The sequence below is a fragment of the Camponotus vicinus genome, unplaced genomic scaffold (assembly GCF_025532165.1).
Source record: "Camponotus vicinus isolate PSW18456_S1 unplaced genomic scaffold, iyCamVici1.0 SCAF_8, whole genome shotgun sequence".
In the NCBI taxonomy this organism is placed as follows: Eukaryota; Metazoa; Arthropoda; class Insecta; order Hymenoptera; family Formicidae; genus Camponotus; species Camponotus vicinus.
In genome coordinates this window covers 17,022,375-17,040,225 of record NW_028141980.1, presented here as the reverse complement: position 1 = coordinate 17,040,225, position 17,851 = coordinate 17,022,375, and the positions used below count along the sequence as shown (strand labels likewise).

Below are 17,851 nucleotides of genomic sequence, written 5' to 3'. Positions count from 1 at the left end.
TGTTATATCTATCTCGCTTGAGAAAAGCTCACGAATTGGCAGAATGCATAGAACGTCAAAGATCGATCCGCATTTATCTTACCGGAAACGCTTGTCCGGTAACTATTGTTTGCACCTTTTCATTTACGAGGAGAATTTTCCATGCCGCCATTTATCGGTTATAACCGTCGCCGGTGCTGTCCATAATAAATATCACTGGTGAATTTTATTTCCTCACCTCTGATGCTTCTTCGGCATTATCGGTATTTATTATGACGGTTAAGTCGCGTATTTAATTGGCCGAAATGTAACATCAATGCAAATATCGCGATCATTTAAATAAAAATTTAAATAAAAGTACTTATTTTGAGCGAGATCAATATCGATAAACTGATAAAATACTTTTCGTCGAAAGATGTTTGATGGAGAATCAAAGTTCTTTGCAACGAGAAGCAAAGAAAAAGCGAGAAGAAAATTTTTAGCGAAGACAGCTTTAGTCTTCCTTTGTGTGTAAATGAAATGAGAAAAGGATGAGTCGTATGTTTAAAAAAATTTTGCGCGAATTTGGAGAGGATGAAATATCGTCTGTTTCTGTGAATTTCTCAAGAAGAAAGTATTTGTCAAGAGTTCAAATTCTTTTCTTCTTCGATTCGTGAAAAATGGACATATATGTATGAGGGTTGGACAAAATAATCTAGTAAATTACGAAAATCGTTTATCAACCTGATATAGGATGACCTCTGGCATTTAATATAATTTAAATTTATCTAAGAATAAAATTATGCAACATCCTGGATATAACGTTTTTAATGGAATATAATATCATTCTTGCAGAAGTTTAAATCTGACAATTGTGTTGGCTAAAAAAGATGTTTAATTTTGTCTTCATGTTCTTTTCAAATCAAGACTGAACATTTCTAGCTGCATGAATAGAAGCATCATCGAGTCACTCTGATTTATTTTGGAAAACAGAGTTAGAAACGAATATCTTCCTCTAGTATCTCTAAAGGATATTAAAGAATTTTTACATGAAGAATATGGTATAATATTCTATTATGACACAAGGAGAGAGTGCATGATTCCATTTCCAGGAAAATTCAGATTATTAAATGCTAAAAGTAATCCTACATCATAGTAATAAAGAATTTTCATTATTTGTGCACGAGATACTAAGATTAATCTAGATATTGCCTAGTTTTGTCTCGAAATTCGAGACAAGATTAAGACAAGATTTTTATAATCAAGACAATACCAAGAATAAGATAATTGGTTTTTAAACTAACATAATTGATCTCTAAAAAAAGCTAAAATATATATATTTCTAGATTAGATGAAAAGAATTAGATGAGAATCATAATTTAGTAATAATTTAGTGATATAATTATATTAAATTATAAATATTATATTTATTATATTTATTATAAAAATTATGTTAAATTTATTATTTTAAACAATTGTTCTGTATTAGATAAAAATTATTAATAAAATCGAGATAAAACAAGATTTTTATTACAAAAATTCACTCAAGACTAAGACAAGATTTCGACAATTTTCCAACACAATATTTCTTTACGAATATTGTCTTGTCTTGAGTTTTGTGTGACACTAATTTTCGTAATTTACTAGGCGTTTCTATTATTTTGTCCAACCCTTATATATGTGAAAGATAAGATATTTCGAGATTATATTATTTTAAAGGCTTAACTAGAAAAAGATAAATTGATATACTGACTGTTCGCCTCAGCACGGTCCTGACGGTCTCCACGTCCTGTCGTGTCGGCCAACGCGCATAGACGACGCCGCTGAGCAGGACGACGAAGACGCCGATCCAGATGGTCCACGCTAGGACGTTGCGCGTCCTCGCGAGCAATTTGCGTGCTGTTCTCGTCGAGATCACCTCCTGGGTCGGTATTTCCAGCTTCTGCGCTCGCCTAAGTATGTCCTGGAGTCGCCTCTTGGCCTGTTCCACATCCGGCACCCCCATCGTCCTTATCTCGCCTCTTATCCGTCCGTTTTCCCCTCCTCCTCACCCACAAGTCGATCCCGAGTCCCGCAGGAGCTCGCGTCCCTCGCGCGTAGGGTATAAGCTACCGACGGCGATCTCACGATGGAGACATTAAGGGTCGTAGAATCGTCTCATATAAAATCCTCGTCGTCGTCGTCGTCGTTACGGCGTTCTCGATTTTCTGCAAAATTCATCCCACGCTCTGACTTGCCATTTCGAGAAATCGCATCGGTCTTTCGATTATGGGAAGGATGTGTCTTGCTCGCCCGCGAAGTCTTTCTCGACACGTGACTTTTTTTTAATTTTTCCATAATATCATCAAATGATTTCTACATCTTAATATCTTTTAAATGTCAACAAATTTAAATGTCATTCGATTCAATTCAAAACTTGACAAATTAAAATGAGACAATTTCGACAATCTCTCTCTCTTTCTCTTCCTCTCTTTTCTAAATTTCCGAGTTACATGCCATGATTTGATAGAAATATGCGACCTAATATTAAACGAGCTTTAGCACTTAATTCTGCGCAAAGGAAGAATTTAAAAATACGCTCTGCTATTGGTCCTCATCGCTTCTTCCTCAATCTCCGACCCTGTATAATCGATTCTGGAATTATTCCCGCCGCACCATGGTAATTACCTAATAATTCCAGGATCGATCCCCCCCCCCTCTCTCTCTCTCTCTCTCTCTATCTATCTATCTTGGCAGAAATGATGCACGAGGAAACTCGTCCCTAATTTCCTCCCATGCGAAAGTTCGACCTACTTTCGTTGTAACCACCAGGATTATAAAGACTTGCACACGTGACAGGCACGCTAACGATTTGAACGATTTTTTAACAATATATCACGTGCAACAAACTTTTTTAGAAAAGTCAAATTTTTAATTATTTGTATATTGAACACAAAAAAGAGGATTTCAAAATTGTAACAAGAGTACGAGTGAATTAATTTCATCATTCTTTTTCAAACTTAACATTCTGTTTCTCTTCTTCTTTAACATTTTTTAAATTATAATTGATAAATAAGCTTTACTAAAATTTCAATTCTGTTCAAATACATTGACATATATAGATATAATATTTATTGGTTTTTTTTTACGAATAATATGTATTTTAACAGAATTGAAATTTTGATAAGGAGGCTCGTATATTAATTGTAATTTTAATCTATTCATATATATATGTATGTATGTACATACACACTATTAATATATTTTAACAGAATTAAAATTTTGATAAGATGGCTCATTTATCAATTATATATATATATATATATATATATATATATATATATATATATATATATCAATAGATAAAAAAATAAATTTAATAAGCCAGGTATTGCCATTACTGTTTTTCATATACTGCTATTACTTAATATTATCCTCTCTACATTGCTCCTAATTACTTCGAACTAAGTTCAGTCGATTATTTCCAAACCAAAGTATCTCGAGAATTGTATCTCTTCATCAAGCTTCATAACTTTCCCTCCTCCGAATTATACTCAGACTCTGTTCTGCGATTGAATGAGATCGCTTTTCGGGTATCTCGAGAATTTCCGGCCGAGAGAGTTTCGCGTTCGTTAGTTTCTTATAAATTTCCCAAACGAAACTCCGTCGACCTTCTCCGGATTACGTCGCGCGGCGAACGGGAAGAAAAAAAATCTTTTGTGAATCTTCTTCGTGAACGGAAACTTTTGTGCCCCCCGGCCCGAGCGGCGGGGTGACTGGGAAAGAGAGCGGTTTATCTTCCGGAAGAAGTTTTCGCGTGTATGAGGGAAGGGAAATACATATCCCTTCGATCAAACCGCAGCTACGAGCCGCAAGAGAGCATCGGGCCAGTGATTCTCCATCGCCCTCCTCCTCGAGGAGTCGATCATTTATCAAACGCGCATTCAACATTAATCAGTTGTCTCGCTACCGGCAGGGGAATCTCTAGAATTCATGATGCGAGAGAATTCGACTAGACTCCAAATTAACCGCTAAGCGAGTCTAAGAAATTACGAGTCCTTTTTGCGCTCAAAAATTCTACTTTGTACGTCTGTAAAGCAAAAGAATTGCAATTTTGAAATTTAGTTTGAAAATATTCAGGTTTGCGTCAATTAATAAAATTTAATTTTCCATTTTAATTAAGAAAATTTAATTCATTCTCATTAAAAATTTCATTTAAGCTTTCATTGTTAGAATGTTTAACGTTGAAAGTGTAAAATATATGTACTTTTAGAACAATTACTGAAAGTGTGTAAAATATATGTAATTTTAGACCAATTACTGAACTTCTGTAAAATTTCATTGGCGGAATATTGATTTAATATTTTCGGGAAAATCAAAAACACTTGAATTTAAATTAATAATCGAATGTATCGTTTATATTCCTATTGTTATACTCTGCAACTATGCCTGCAATGCCTTAGGGAATGTTGTTCTAGGAGAAACTTCAATAGTTCCTGTTCTATTCTAAATGCAATTACAACATAGAGACTCGCAATACTAGCGATAGTATCGCGTTTCAAGCCATCGAATCGATGTTTTCGATTTGGCCCGATAACTCTTCTTTACAATACAACGATTTTCAACAATCCTGCCTGTCTAAACAACAAACTACGCTACTTGCTGTTAGAATTGTCTTGTCCTTTTGATTTTTACGCTTTTCGACTCTGTCTTTCTCCATTTCGACTTTTCGCATTTTCCTGTAATTTCGAATTGAAAACAAATGATTTTTTCGCGAATAGATTTAATAGCATACAAACGGATGAAGAATTATTTCTTTTACATACACAGTAAAAAATTGTGCGTCGATATGTTAAAATTTTTTGTGTTACCACGTTTTGATTAGTACTTTAATGTAAAATTAACATACAACTTATATGTTATTTTTATATGTTATTAACATTTTCATGTGTTACAATTATGTCAACTTCATAACTTAACACTTTGTATATGTCTCTTAGAAATGGAATATTATTTTGAGTATTTTTAACATTATTACATTTTATTTTAAACAATCAACATGTCTCAAAGTTAGTTTAACATTCTAAGAAAAGTTAAAGTAAATCTTCAAAAATAATCTTGAACTTTGACATACAAAATAATCAAATTTACTAAAATAAAATGTTTCTATTACAAATAATTTAAGTTAAAATAATTACTATTATTATATTTATTTTAATTATATTTATTTTAGTTACTATTATTATAATTAAAATAATTACTATTATGTTAATGTCACAACAATTCTTATGAATTATTGTAACTATTTTTTCATGTAATTTTTAATTAATTTGTATGTTATTTTTACATTACACAAAGTCACAAAAATAAATGTAAAGTATTGTGTCAATTACTTAACATTTTTAGTTTGTCAATAAGTAACATACGACGAATGAGTTATTTTAACTTAAAATTTAGAGTGAACTTTCTGGGACATGTGAAAAATGTTATAATTAATATTTCATTTTTTACTGTGTAATTTCACAAGCAAGCTTTTTGTGTAAACAAAATTTTAATACGTTAAAAACTAATTATCGCAAAAAATTGAATGACGGTCCGCGAAATTTACGCGTTAAAGGAGGCAATCGTCTTGAAATCGATTTAACGCCGGCCAACTTAATCGTTACTCGAGAGAGATTTTAACGCGCTTTTGCACTAGGCCCGACAGGGGGAGAGGGGGGGGGGAAGGTTAATGTAAAATGTAAAGGATTTATGTGTAACTCAGCGAGAGCAGTAAATGCAGCGCAGGAAGCAGCGAATCCATTTTGCGCTTCTCGCACGGAATAACTCATTTGACGTTAACTAAACACGATGAACTAGATTCAGAGACGGCGCTTGGGATATCGCTGGCTCTACGAGTCTACGAGTCCGAGATTGTCTCGGCAAACACGCTTGCTAATTCATAATCTCTCCGGAGACCGTTCCGGGGATGGAAATGCGCCACACTCGATTACACCCGCGGAGAATCCCTTTCTGGAGAGGGGGGGGAAGGAGGGAGAATGGCATTCTAACGAAATTACAGAAATTTCCCACGACGAATAGAGAGAATCAAGCTTGTTCGTTTGATACTGATAATTATGCAATTATTTGTAACTAAAGGACACGTTCGAGCACAGTACGATTGCGCTTCGAAGTTGAATAGTTGAGAATTTTTTTAAGATTAATAATGATAAGAGAGGATTTTAATTTTTCTTCGACAAAAGATACGGCAATTATTATTACATTGTGTTATAAAGCATCATTATATTATGGTAGTGCAACGTAACGAAACGTTCAGTCGAAATGTAAATGTACCGAATTGCTTTGTCCACCCACTGCCCACCAATGACAATTAATATATTAATTAATTCGAGTATATTTTTCTCGTTTGCCTAATGGACATGTGTTATCTCGTATAATGAATATAAATCGCGTCATCTTTTTCTCTGCTTTAATTCAGATAATGGAGTCCCAGGGTATCGAGGTAAGTTTCCGTCCACGTATTCACGTCAAAATTTGTCCGGGGATTATGTCATAATGATCGCGTTTCTGAGGATCAAAGGGCAATCATATATGATTGCACTTGAAGCATGTCGCTCGACATCAAACTCTTCCGTCTAATTGCAGTGCTCTTGACTCAAAGACACAAGTCACTCGAGTGAATGGTATCCCTCTCTATTGAAACGATAAACTCGTCAAACTTAGTCGTCCTTAGAATCCGAGCTTTATGATTATTATTAACAAGATACATATATGCTAGATGATTATTAAAAAATATTGTAGTTATTATTAAAACGAAATTTAATTCATTTATTCATTAAAATAAATTTTACTCGCGCAATCTATATATCTATGATATATATATATATATATATATATATATATATATATATATATATACTTACGTTAATTACTAAACGGTTATCGGTTAATTAAATATGCTTATAATTTTAATTAAAATTTTCATGATTGCATTGCTAAAACTCTATCGATACAACTAATGTTATAACACGTTCTTGTTAAAGGGAATGTGTTTTGAACGAGCAACAACTGTTATCAATTATTATTTCTCATTAATTATCACATGATAAATAATCTTGACACTTACCATTTATAATTATATTTAAAAATAATTTGATATTTTCATGCAATCAAATTCATCGAGGTTCATGTAGATTTTTTTGCAACATTGTTATCTACATATATTACTTATTTGTGTTGCTTCACGATATTCAAAACTAACTTTTACACAGCGTGTTTTTAAAAGCATTAGTTATAAATATAATTAAAGTTTACGTCAGTTATTATTTCTATTTATACAGTATCGATCAAAAGCATTGTGTTATCTCATCAAAAAAAAAGGAAAATGCAAGTAAGTGAACAAATTTTCTTATCTTTTTTTAACTCGTGTTCATAAAATTACGAAAGCATAAAATATAATTTGTCAATATTTATATACTTTTTAAAAGTTTTTGTTCATCATAGATTTTCATGTTTCTGTAAACGATGCAATACTTTTGATCTTGCCGTGTATGTCTTGAGGAAAAATAAAAGAACAAATTAAATTACAATCAATTCTAACAGTAGAAGCGACTTTTAACGATACGATCCATCAACACAATTGTCAATTGACGAAAGTCGAATTGAAAGATAGAAGCATTCCTTTTAATTTCCTATTTCGTTTAACTAGTTAGAAGTCTTTAGTTAATGCAGATAGATTTTACTCTCAAGCGATAATTAATTACGTTGTCGTTGTTAACAAATTTTATCTCCGCGAATACGACACTAACTTGTAATCTCACTGGAAATCTAATTGCCGTAGGATTTCGGTCGATCGATGTTGCAATCAGCAATGGAGAACAATTAAATTCGTCCGACGTCGATTAACTCTCTCGCATCCTCTCACTTAATATTGCTCCATACTTCTGACAAATGAATCGTCAGGTGATTTTGCTAGATCAACGTATTCGTCGGTTAATATGTGACGATTGAATCACACACGTTTACTCGTGTCGGTCAATATTTCATTTACTGATATCGCTGTAAGCTATCATCACCGGACAATATACGATTATGTAATTAAAGAATTGATTGCTGTTGTTGATCAATGTCATCCCTGCTTGTTTGGCATCGCGGAAAGTATGATAAAATTATCGCGAGTCAATCGACATTCAAATTGATCAGCATCGTCGATCGATGCCGAGGCGATCAAATCGACACGCGAATTAACCAACCCTCGTTATCCGGTGGAAGGACGTGGCTCTTTTTGCGCCCGGCGTATCCGCAGGATAATGACAGTTCTCTTCAGGATTCGTCGGAAGGTTTCTCGGACGAGCAAGGCACAGATCGATCGCATTTTCGTGATCCTTACTGTGTATTCGTCACTACTCCCACGACGAGAACACTTTTACCCAGTAATCAGTAATCACCAGAGCGAGACCGATGTACGACCCTCTACTGGCATAAGCGATACCCCACGGTGTCCCGTAAACGTACACGTGTCTCGTATAAACCTCCCCCGTCCGGAGACGGAGTTTCTAAGCCACGATCGGCATCGCGGACTTTATTTCTCATCAGCGGCGACGAGACGCGTGTTGATGCTGTCGGTTTGGACGAAACGCGACGCACGAGAAATGTCACGCGATCGCGATAACAACGGCCCGATTTCCCGGACGGGCGAGAACTGACCGGCCTCGCCGAGGGTAGCTACCCTTATAGATATACGACGCACGCATGCGCCGCACCGGCCGTGACGCCGCGCCACGCTGCGGCGCTAAAGGGACGCGCCGATTGGTCACCCCCTCGCCCCCTCCCTTGGCGGGGGTGAGCGAGCGGCCACCAGCAAGGGAGAAAGTCGGTCGCTCGGCCGGAAAGTGACAGTGATAAGAGCCCGTGCATGCCAGACGCGAGAGCGGAGCGCGAAGGAGAGATCCTGTGACGTTTCTCAGAGATCGATATGTTATCGTATGTCTGTCTTTACCATACATACACGCTGCTACGGATACGCAAAATTGACGACCGATTCAAATTAAAAATTGACATTCGCTATTTTATGTATAAGATACTTCAAAAAAAGTATTACAAAATGTTTCGTTTTATGAAACTTAAACGTAGTATAAAATATGTTTCAGACAAGATTTATCTTTTTCGAGAAAGGATAAAGTTGATAATCTTGAATTTTAACTATGGTCATTTTTCAATGTCATAAAGATAAATTTAGATTATTTTTAAATATATATTTATATAAGATAAATTTATAAAGATAAAGATAAATTTAGATTATTTTTAAATATATATTTATAAATATTTATAAATAATATATATTTATATATTTATAAATAACCATCCCCCCAATTTTTTTATATAAATCGATTTTCGCAATATTCGGTATTAAAAGTTGTAAGAGTAGGAATAGGCCAAAAATTAAATATATGTATAATTTACGAGATATTTTTTATAAATTTTCATTTGACAATTTTACATAAACTACGAGATATTTCGTAAAATATTAATTTTTTAATTATTTTGATTCAATACTTTTATGCATAAAATAATGGGAGAAATCAATAAGGAAATAAAGAAAATACTCAGTTATTTTATTAGTTAGCTATTTTCTTTACACCTATTGTTTTCTCCTATTATTTTGTGCATACATAGAAAGAAAATAAGTGTCAAATCAAAACTTATATACTTAAACTAACGATTTATAATCTTATCTCTTTATCTTCTTAGAAGAATTTAATAATTTCAAATTTCAACAATATTATAGTCTTATTTTAATATTTTAATTGTCCTCAAGAATATATAATTATTTAATTCTACTTTAAGAAAATATAATCTTTGATTTAAAAATGTTATTTTCTATCTAACGTTGTTTCCTTTCCATTCAAGAAAATTAAATCTTAAATCATAAGAATATATTTTTCTTGATTAACCTATATAAAATGGCTTCATTCAAGTAAGCAATTATTCAAGCAATTATATATTTTTCTTTAATTAACTCAATATAATCTCATTTCAAGATTTCCATGTTAAAACTAAATATATTTTCAAAACAAGCATGTCCTTTTTTTCTGTGTAAAAGTATTGAGACAAGATAATTAAAAAATTAATATTTTACGAAATATGTCTTGATTTATTTATTTTTAAGAATAAATACAATTTATAACGAGCAGTTAGCATTTAAAACATTTCTGATTTAAGAAATGTTTTAGCTAAAAATTATTATCAGAGGGAAAAAAGAGAGATATATGATATTTATATTAGTATAATATAAATTCTTACCTCAATTAATAACGATGCGAAGACCTCTCGAAAATCTATCTCTCGACATATTGCTCGATAATCTGGGATGATTGCGAAGAATAATAATCCTTAGGTACACTGGTTTCGACACTCGCGATTTTATACGATTGTAGCAAATTATATAATCGCTCGCAATTATTCGACACTCCCGACATTTACGTACGCGCGATTTATACATATTTATATTATATAGATCACGCGACACTCGATTCGATACTCCCGTTATACATGACTGATAATATTAATATATTCGGCACTCACGATATTAATTCACGCGTAAAAATTATGCGGAAACGAAGAGTACCACAGGAATGTCAAAGTACAACTAATATGGCAATAATGTACGTGCTTGTTTAGTCATCCCTGTTGAAGGTTACACATGTTGATCCTTCGGTGATTCGTCGCGATAATAACAACTTTAACGGTGCGTACGTATAATATAATATATAATATAACATATAATAATACACAATGATATGTGTATTATTTATAATATATGGAAAGTCGAGAACGCGAGACACAATGGTAGGGTGTAAAAAAATAAAAATACTTGGAATACTTCGGAATATTTCGGAGCTCATCAACAATTCAATACGTTCGCGATACTCACTTTCGATGTTGACGTCTTGTGACATTCGCGCGATACTCGAGTCGACACTCACTCGCGTTCAATTCACGCAATATTATTCATTTTTACCGAATAAAACCGCGACGAAGGAAAGGACTGGGGACTATTTTGCCCCCCCTCCGCGGGGAGCTTTCGCGCGGAGAGAGGGAGCGACGTCACACGACGTCACATTACGTCATATGTCGCACAACTTCACGCGAGATTAGATATTCTTACGCCAACATGGCGCGAGGACGTGTTTCAAGTACGCGTCTCATGAATTATTTTCGCCGATCGTACACGTCAATTGTACATCGAAGCGATTGCATTTGAATTAACGCGAACTAAACTTCTCAAGGTAATCATTATATAAAGATCTTTTTAACAAATAGCGTGTTTTCATGCCGTTTTAATCGTATGGAGAAATGAAGTACGGGAAAATTTGTCTTCGCACATTCTTGTGTAGGAGAGAAGGCGTTACGTAACGCTACGTCACGTTACGTCACGTTACGTCACGCGGAATTCGACATTCTTACGCCAACATGGCGCAAGGACGCACTTTAAGTACGCATCGCGTTGTATTAATTATTTTCACCGATCGTTGCGCGTCAATTGTACGTCGAAACAATTGCATATTCGAATTAATATGAACTAAACTTTTCGAGGTAACTATTATATAAAGATCTTTGTAGCAAATGACGTGCTTTTATATCGTTTTAATCACATACAGAGAAACGAAAGATTACGTGAAAATTACTAATTCGCATTTTTGTGCAGGAAAGAAGCCGTTACGTCACGCTACTTTAGGCAGAATTCGATTTTCTTATGTCAACATAAAGGATATAATTCGAGTGCGTATCGAAACAGTTGCATATTTGAATTAATACGAGCAACTTCTCGAGGTAATTACTTTATTGTATATATGTAACTTTTTTTGATAAATTTGCGTACTTTTATATCATTTCAAACATATATAAAGAGAAACGAAGGACTATGTGAAAATTATTAATTCGCCTCTGTGCATCCTTTGCAGGGAAGAAGACGTTACGTCACGCTACGTCACGTTACGTCATGTTACTTTACGCGGGAATCGATATTCTGATCGATAACATGATGCGAAAAGGTCATTGACTTAGGTATGTATCATACTGTGTTAATTAATATTTCGCTAATTATTATATGTTAAATATTTGAATTGATAAATCTCTCGAGGTAACTTTTATTTATAGATTTTCTGACAAAATGCATATTCCATATCGTTTTAAATCCATGTAAAGCGAAACGGAGAATTACATGAATTAATGTTAAATGTTAATATTTTTTGTTTAATTGCAATATATCATTTGAAAAAGTTGTGTCTTGAATTGTAGCGCTTGGAGAAAAAGAGAAAGAAACACAAGAGACTTTATAAGTTTATGTATAAATAATTAAATAATTATAATATAATGAAAAAACATTTAAATAATTAAATTCATATAATTTCTCTCTTTCTCTATCCATATGTATATTATATGTATCCACTCGTGCTTACACAGTCTATCTCTTTTATCGGGTACTACATCAAGTTTAGCTAAATAATTTATAACCATGTGCACTTTGTTGCGTTTTGCAGGTGCGCCATTATGTTTACCGCGATTACAACCGTAGAAGGCTAGTTGTAATATGCAAATGAATAAGCCGGCGATATGTCACGGCGATGATCGTCCCTGTCGTGCAACGCGGTGCGGTTTTCAAGACTGTGTCTTCCCACTCGCGTAGCGGATTAAAACAATTCGCGCCGCACTCCGATGCAAAACCTGCAAATCACCCGGGGTTTACTGCGACGTCGTCTTCCCTGCCATTGCACCCATGTTGCTACGTCCACGCACGACGATTAATCCAGCCGGCCATGCCGCAAATCGGGGTAAGTACTTTATCCTTTTTCGAAGCCCACGCGGATATTATGTTTGCCGCAGCCACGCGTCGGGAAATATTAGGCGAATGGAAACGGAAAGGCAATGAAACGGGACAGCCAATTACTATTGACTAATAGTTCTCCATCTTTTCTCGCTAGCGTTAACGAGAGTCTACAATGCACTTAAACATATAGTATAAAAGGGTAGAAATAGGGCAAAAATTAAATATATATATAATTTACGAGATATTTTTTTATATTTTTATTTGACAATTTTACATAAGCTACAAGATATTTCGTAAAATATAAATTTTTTAATTATCTTGCCTCAATATTTTTGAAATTAGTAGGCGTAAAGAAAATACATAGTTATTTTTAAGAATAAATACAATTTGCAGCGAGCAGTTATATATTTTTTTGAAGAATCAAAAATTTAATATTTCTATTATTATTTGTTATAATTTTTGCGATATTAAAGAAAAGTGAATAAATAAAATAATAGTAATAAAATACATAATTTTGTTATTTTCTTGTATATATTTTTGTCCAATAAAGTAATGACTTTCTTGTTTCTATAAGTGATGCAATACTTTTAATCGATAGTATATATGTATATATGAAATAATAAATATATGTAAAATTGTCAAATATTCAGAATACTTCTAGTATTATTTTTAGAGAAAAATAATTTAAGACTCTTAAAAGAAATGAACTGTTAAAGAGAAAGAGCAATGTAACGCTTTTGCCCAGATTTGAATATGCATGTACACGACCTGACTGCAAAGTTATTGCGCTATGTATCGAGCATCTACAACAAGTATCGTACAAGTTTCGACTTGCAGATAAGCTACATAACTTTAAAGCGATATGTTTTGTGTTTCAACATCATTTGCATACATTAAGAAATAAAAAATTAAAATAAGAAAGAAAAAATCGTACGATAACAATCACAAGGGTATTAACTTACGAACCATTGTGCACGATGAAGAGAACAATCTTTGATAATTAATTCGCGACTAACAAGAATGCAATAATGAATTAAAAGGAATTAATGTATGAAATACGACTAATAATTTAACCGTTATAAAAAATTAATATATAAAATATATTATTTTTTTAAGAATAATATATATAATATATATAAATAATATATATAAATATATAAAATAAATATAAAATAAATATAAAATATTTAAATATATATATATATATATATATATATAATATATATAAATAATATATATATAATATATATAATATATATAAATAATATATATATAATATATATAAATTCGCGACTTAAAAATTCGCGCATGTAAAGCTACGTGTTTATTCGAAAAATTCTCTGAAGGAATTTACGTCCGCCGATTTTTCTTCAATTTTACACCTTGCATCGCGTTCTCGTCGCAGGCAGGTGGATGTAAAACGAAAAGGAAAGAATTCCGCAGAAAAATCAAAGAAAAGCGAGTAACCGAAGTTTTTAATTTACGTCGCTGGCCCATGATACGTCGACGATGGCGAGAACGCGCGAAAACGTGGAATTTGGGGAGGGAGAGAAACATTCTCCCGGTCGGGTGCAGTCCCTCATTTCACCCTCGCGTTCAAATATGTACTTCGAGTACTGCTACTAACACGCGCGCACTTTTCGCGCCGCTAAACTCTCGTAATTGCAAGAATCCTTCAGTGACTTCCCGCCGCGCGTTTTTCCACCATCTCCGGTCCCTTTCCGGTCCGGTTTTACCTCCGCCGTTTTTTATTGCTCGACCGATTAGCAAACTCGCGCGAGAATGTTCTGTGAACTACCTCTAAATCGTCAACCCGCGGTTTTTGGCTTTTGTAAAAAAAATTGTCGAAATTCGAGGGAATTTTCGCGAAATATATATAATATACTGCGGGAAATTATGCTATCTGTCATTTTAACGCGAAACGGATCACGAGCTGATTACCCGATCGATTTTATCGGATTTTATTCGAATTTTTCTTTTTCATTTATTACAAATTATTGCGTTTAAATGTCTTTATGAATACTCTTTTGAGCCATACGATCCTCTTTTCCAACACACAATGCAATTTACAATCGATATTGTTCTCTCGCAAAATTTCGATCTATAAATTGGCATTTCTTTTAATTCCCTTCTTTTGTAAAAATGCAGAGAGGGATGCAAATCACACTCTGCGCGAACGAGCGACCCTCCTGAGGATACTGTCGTCGGTCATGTTCTTTCTTTTTTCTTTTTTTCTCGCAGCCTGCCGACGAAACCGCCGTGTATTCGCGCGCGTTAGCAATTCGCTCGCATGTTCAGCGTCGATAAACGCTATCGAAAGCGTTCCGGCTCATTCGATGCGCGACCAATTACTTTTGCCCCGGGCACTTAACGGAGACAATGGGGCCACGTCGAAGGCGGGAAATCAAATGGCGGGAAAACGACGGGGCGCCATCGAATCTCGTTTACCGTACAAATGTCGCGCGCAATTACCCGTGAAGATAACGAGATCGCTAATTAGCAGTCGCGGTAAGAGTAAGTCGCGAGCGGTACGAAACAAAAGTTTTCCTTTCGCGCAAAAGGGTCTTACGTATGTGGAGACGATTTTTTTTTTCAGAGATCTACTACTCTAGCTTTAGCTCCTTCTCTCTTCTTAAACAGGTTAATTAATTAACTGAACTGGCAGTTGCTGTGTTATTGCAAAATTGTTTATATAATGCATATATGCACATATGATTCTGTTGTACTATTTATTGTACATTAATATTTTATTTACTTTTATATGAATTATTTACATATTTTACTAGTATACTATAATATTTTTTCAATATTTAATCGTTGATTTTGTTCTTTTATTTCAAATATTTATATAACATTAATATTAAATGTTTTATTATTTGACTTGGAAGAATTATAATTAACAGTTAATTATTATTAAAGTTCGTCTACGAGATTTAATATAACATATAACACCACGCGAGCACAATCCACATACAGAGAACTAAGAATTAAACATGTAAATTTATTAACAAGTTTATTACTTGACTGCTATGAAAAAATATTAAATTAAATAATACTATATAAAATTAAATAATTAAAAAATGTTAAATTAAAAAATATTGAAAATTTATTTATAATTTAAGAGCGAATATGTATGTTTGTGTGTCGGTATATCGATTCTGACGGTTTATTAGATTGTTAATATCTATAACTTATTTTAAAATGCTATGTATATTATTTATTTAATTCCAATATATATTAATCATGAAGGAGCGTAGGATGAGAAAATTTTCAGAATCGAGTTCTTTTTTGTTTGAACTCTGCAGATTCATGAATTAGATATAGATTATGAGAACAAACACGTTCAAGGAAAAAGCAAAAATGAAAAGATCAGACGAGAAGATGTAAGATTAGAAAATAATAGCAAAGCTAATTTAATATTTTTTTTTCTTCGTTGCGATAATTAAATTTTTTATGTGTAATATAATTATTGGATATGTATAGCGAGAAACTGCGATTGCAGAAAGAAAGAGAGAGAGAGAGAGAGAGAGAGAGAGAGAGAGAGAGAGAGAGAGAAATGCCAAATTACATTTTTCGGGGCGAGTTTATTGACCCGACCTCAATTTTATCATTGATTTATTACTTGACACGTCAATGCGCGGGCTTATTTTTTCCATTAGAGAGTTTTTTATGGAGATCCCTATCTATACGCTGCGGCAATTAATTTTTTAAAAGGTTTCGACCATCCGCTTATATAATTACACGTAAAATTATAACAAAATCCTATTAAAGAATTATACACACACACACACACACACACATATATATATATATATATACGTAAAAAATTGAAAGTTTATCTAAATACATTTAAAAAATGTATAGAATATTGAAGTTACTATCCATAAAAAATATTAAATAAAAAGTATTAATCGTAAATATATAGTATATTTCAAATTCTCTCGCATATATATATATATATATATATATATATATATATAAATATAAATATTCAAATGTAAAAAATAATCACACACGTACAGGGACGAGCGGAGAATTGAGCTGAAACTTTATGCAATCACAATCGTAGCCATATCGAAAATGTATCGGCTTACTCCAACATAAAAGCTCATTGCAATGAACAGAAAGGTCGACACGTCATTACGCGAAGTTTTAACAGGAGCGAAAGCGTCGTAATAACATCGTCGCGGGCGCTTGCACTTGTCGATAAAACCGACTAAAAACGAGAGATAAAAGAATATTTAATCAGCGTACGCGAGGAATTGCAGGAAGGGGAGATGGAAAACAAAAAGTAGAATCGTCCCCCTGAACGGAAGAGGCCCCTCGAGTACCAGATACCGGGAGCAGATAAACGCGCGGTTAATTAGTATGCAAAGTTTGGGAATACTGTAGACGAGTTAACCTTTACGAGGGTGAGAAAGGGGGAAGGAGGGAAGCACTTCCGCCGACAACGTAACGTGCGTACGCAAATAAATTGCCGAGAAATTATTACGTCGCAATTTACGCGATGCGACAAAATGTAATTGATAGCCGAGACAAGATGTAATTGATAGGTTGTATAATTTTGAAGGGAAAAAATCTGTTTTGCAACGCGAGAAATTTATAATCACAGAACTCTTGGTAATAATTAAAAAATATGGAAATCTAATTTTATGAAAATATAATAAATAGGAAATATTTTTCTTTATTTATTTATTAGAAATAAATGGAAAGAAAATTCCCTTAGAATAAAATAAAAAAAAGAGTAAGAAAGATACATCACAGTGGACGCTTATAATATATAACAAATTTATAATTACAATTATATAAGGTTATTAACAAAAAATAAATAACATTTAACAATAGAAACGATATTTAATGAATAAATTCAGTAGGGCCAATAAAAATTAAATATAAATATTAAATATTTATAATTGAATAATAGATAGAATAGTGTGCATTTCAAAATTATTTATAATAAGTTCAAAGCTTTTCTTACAAAGAATAGATAGTTAATATAAAATAATGGATATTTTACGTCTAATATTACTAAAGTTAATTTCGAGAGTTGAGTTGCTCGAAAATCTTGTGACACTACTACTTAGT

General features: G+C 33.2%; 1 protein-coding gene across 2 annotated transcripts in view; it reads right to left on the bottom strand.

The window, feature by feature from the left end:
• LOC145975813 (uncharacterized) overlaps positions 1-10,424 on the bottom strand; it is a 118,555-nt gene extending 108,131 nt beyond the window's left edge. Inside the window, exons 1-2 of one of the 2 annotated variants that reach the window (XM_083106563.1) lie at positions 10,240-10,424; positions 1,712-2,165 (exon numbers count right to left, since the gene is read on the bottom strand). In XM_083106563.1, coding sequence (XP_082962689.1) covers positions 1,712-1,963 — 252 coding nt within the window. In that variant the 5' untranslated portion in view covers positions 1,964-2,165; positions 10,240-10,424. Of the gene's footprint in view, positions 1-1,711; positions 2,166-8,326; positions 8,620-10,239 lie in introns of those variants that run through there. The other variant, XM_083106562.1, reaches the window with a different exon arrangement.
• Positions 10,425-17,851: the final 7,427 nt, after the last annotated feature.